Source organism: Nicotiana tabacum, chromosome 10 (genome assembly GCF_000715075.1).
Source record: "Nicotiana tabacum cultivar K326 chromosome 10, ASM71507v2, whole genome shotgun sequence".
Classification (NCBI taxonomy): Eukaryota; Viridiplantae; Streptophyta; class Magnoliopsida; order Solanales; family Solanaceae; genus Nicotiana; species Nicotiana tabacum.
Genome location: NC_134089.1, coordinates 53907235 through 53910646, shown reverse-complemented (window position 1 = coordinate 53910646; position 3412 = coordinate 53907235). Strand labels below are relative to the sequence as shown.

General features: G+C 38.7%; 1 protein-coding gene across 1 annotated transcript; it reads left to right on the top strand.

The window, feature by feature from the left end:
- Positions 1-552: 552 nt before the first annotated feature.
- Positions 553-2898, top strand: LOC107820837 (uncharacterized). The gene has a single exon (XM_016647180.2). The coding sequence runs from the start codon at positions 1628-1630 to the stop codon at positions 2582-2584; it is 957 nt and encodes a 318-aa protein (XP_016502666.2). The 5' UTR covers positions 553-1627; the 3' UTR covers positions 2585-2898.
- The last annotated feature ends 514 nt before the right edge of the window (positions 2899-3412 follow it).

Sequence of the window (3412 nt, the reverse complement as noted above, 5' to 3'; positions counted from 1 at the left end):
TTAATTGATTCACTCTCTGTTTTAAAAACAATGTAATCCCCTATTTAACGCCGTGAATATAGTCGAATACAATAATCTGTCTAGCTGTATTCCATGTTTCACGCCAGTCGAATACACTCGAATACAACAACTGATTAGCCGGATTTCCCTGATTCACGCCTATTTTTGCTACTATATTCATGAATACAATAACTTAAATACATCAAATACATCTTATAACCACAGAAAATGTATCTATAATCCGTAATATAGCAAATGACATGTATAGATGACTAATTACTAGTAAAAGATAGTGTTTTACAAAAATTTCCCATAAATTTTCTCGCTGCAACTCTTTTTTCTATAAAATATTCACAAATAAGTACTCATTGACTGAAGTGGGTTCCTCTTTGACTTGATTCTTTGTTTCCATTATTCACATTTCACACTGTATACTGCGATGATACAGCTGTATAAAGATGGTGTGTGTAAATATATTGATGTATTAAAATAATAATACAACAAGTTAAAAATAAGGAGTACTAATTATTAAAGTGTATTCACATTTTAGCCCAAAAAAGGCCCACTCTACTGTATTGTTTCTCACTCTGTCTTTTAGCCTTCATTCACTTTTCTTCCTTCTCTTCACACCCCACTACACTCTCCCCACCATTTCATCGCCAAGCTTATCTTCTCTTCTCTTCTCTTCTCTGTACAAAGAAACTTCTAGATTTAATCTTCTCCGTTTCCATATTTCCGGCCGCCGGAGATTCGCCCAGACTGTAATATTTGCTTACTAAAACGACGTCGTGTGCCTATTCAATTGTAGCACATGGATCTCTCAATCCTGTTTCTCTACGGAAGTTAGAAAGAATGCAGAATGCTTTGCATTTTTTAGGGTTCTTGGAGCGGTCTGATTCGGTGATTCTAGCCTCATAGCAATGCCAAACTTGCTTTTAAGCTTCCGCTACAATCAATTTTCTCCACATTAAGCGTGAGTCTCGTGGATTAAGGTTTTGAAAGTGATACTGGTAACCTTAGCTCAGGTAATTATCTTATCAACTCACAGATAGTAGAAAATATTTGGTCATCTGACGAATCTACATTGCTCTATCTCCGTAAAATGCTCTAACCTGAGTATTAAATCAAGTCAATATTACGGTTTTGGGTAAGGATTTATAAAGGAAGTTGAGTAATTAGGGTTTCGCAGGGATTATTAAGCTCTTATCTTTACGATAGTCTCTTTACTGAGTAAGAAATACAAAGGTAAAAAAGGTGTTTTAGAGCTTGTGACTTTGTTAACGGGTGAAAGTGCTAGCTCTGCTTGCTTTATCCATCCCCCCTAAAGAATGGATCTTTTTGATACAGTTGTTGTCGCATTTCATATGCTGTACTAGATTATTCTGCTACCATCTGTGGCTTTTGAAATACTACTTTAAGTGTGAAGTTGGAGCCACGTCAAGCACTAAAAGTAGATGACATGGTCGGCCAGGTTTTTTGTTTAATGGCTTATTTTGGATCTGAAGACTTGTCACCATATAAGTAGAGTACTGTCTTTTGGGGGTTGACCTTGTCTTTGTGAGTTGTCGGATCTGCAGCGTGAGGGCTGAGGAAGATTGTACTGGTTGTCTGAAACTGTGAAGCATCGATGGGGCTTCTTGAAAGTCTCTCGATGCTTCTTCTTCTATTGTGGCTATGTTTCTTGCCACGTTTAGGGAGTTGTTCTTCCCTGGGAGCTGCAAGGGCATTAGATGCACTCCTCCAAGATTATGCTTATCGTGCATTTGCCCGTCCAAGGACAGGTGTTGTTTATGATGGAGATGTGCCATTGAATTTGACAGGGATTAAGGTGTCAGCCATGAGGCTCAGGAGTGGCAGTTTATGGACCAGAGGTGTTCCAACATATAAAGAGTTTCAGATACCTGTTGGGGTCGTTGAGCAACCTTATGTTGAGAGGCTTGTATTGGTCTACCAAAATTTGGGCAATTGGTCTGCAAGATATTATAGTTTACCTGGTTATATGTACTTGACTCCTGTGGTGGGTCTTCTTGCTTATGATGCATCAAACCTTTCAGCAATTAACTTGCCTGAGTTGGATATCAGGGCTTCTGGTCAGCCCATCTCAATAAGGTTTTCAGATGTCAAGCCGGCGCCTGTTGGATCATCTGCTATGTGTGTTTCATTTGATTTAAAAGGATCAGTGAATTTCAGCAGTGTATTGTCGGACAACATATGCACGACCTTTCTACCGGGGCATTTCTCTATTGTTGTCGAGTCAGTCGCTCCTTCTCCTGCTCCAGTCTCTCCTGCACCACCAGGAGGCCCTCCAAAGGAAGCACGCGTACCAGCAGGTAAGGGAAAGAAAAACAAGTCAAAGGTCGGGATAATTGTTGGTTCGGTTGCAGGAGGATTAGTATTGTTGTTTTTGTTAGGCCTTCTGATAGCTTGGGTGGGCAAGTACAAGAGAAGGAAGAAAATGCAACAGATGGAGAGGGCTGCGGAGGTTGGAGAAGCATTGCATATGACTAGAATTGGGAGCACAAAAGCACCAGCTGCTACTGTGACACGAACACAACCAACCCTAGAGAGTGAATACATGCCTTAGTCAATTCATTCTGTACAAGCTGCCTCACACATTGACATTCACATTCATGTTTCATTTGTTGCAGTTAGATATTCTTCAACATACCTCTCTTTCTCGGTGTTTTATTTTTCATTTTGTTGCCTTATTGAATTTTTTACTAGGCTTCTGGTAGCAGTGTCAGTAGCTCAGGGTTATCCTGTAAATGATAATCTGTTACTCTCACGGAAAGCATTCGTATTTGTGATGATAAATTGTTGTGTGCATTGTAGGATAAGGTGAGTTTAATTGTGATGATATTGACAATGAATAAATCTTTTTGATGGCATTCTTCTTCATTATCTATGAGTTCTTTCAGCAACCAGGTTACTCTGATGTATTAGCCTAATATATAAATTGAATGTGATTATGTGATAGCCTTGTGTTCTTTTGCTTTTGGCAGTCGCTGGGAAATTCAGTTTACAACGATATCGTTGCAAAAAGAAACAGAGTGTCTTATTTACGAGATCTCTTAGATTTTTCCGTTTTTCTTCAGGTCAAAAGTACTGCATGTAAGAATTATTCAGGTATTATTTAGATGCTAATTGTTTAGGGTAAAATATGTTCATATTAAATGATCCCATGGGAAAGCGATACGTGGGGCTGAAGACAGAAGATAGTCGAGTCCAAAGGCAACGATTTCGTTTGTTATCGGAGAAAATGATATTTATAAAGGCGAAATAAATGTCTGTCACCCGGTAACATTTAATGGAGAATATTCTACAGTATTAAGTATATGGTCCGTTACAGAGAATATGACATTCACTGCCTACCGTTACATATTCTTCAAGGGCCCTCATAATTATCATTAAA

Bases quoted from the DNA above. Each gene is read 5' to 3' on its own strand.
- LOC107820837 (XM_016647180.2), top strand. From the start codon at position 1,628: ATGGGGCTTCTTGAAAGTCTCTCGATGCTTCTTCTTCTATTGTGGCTA.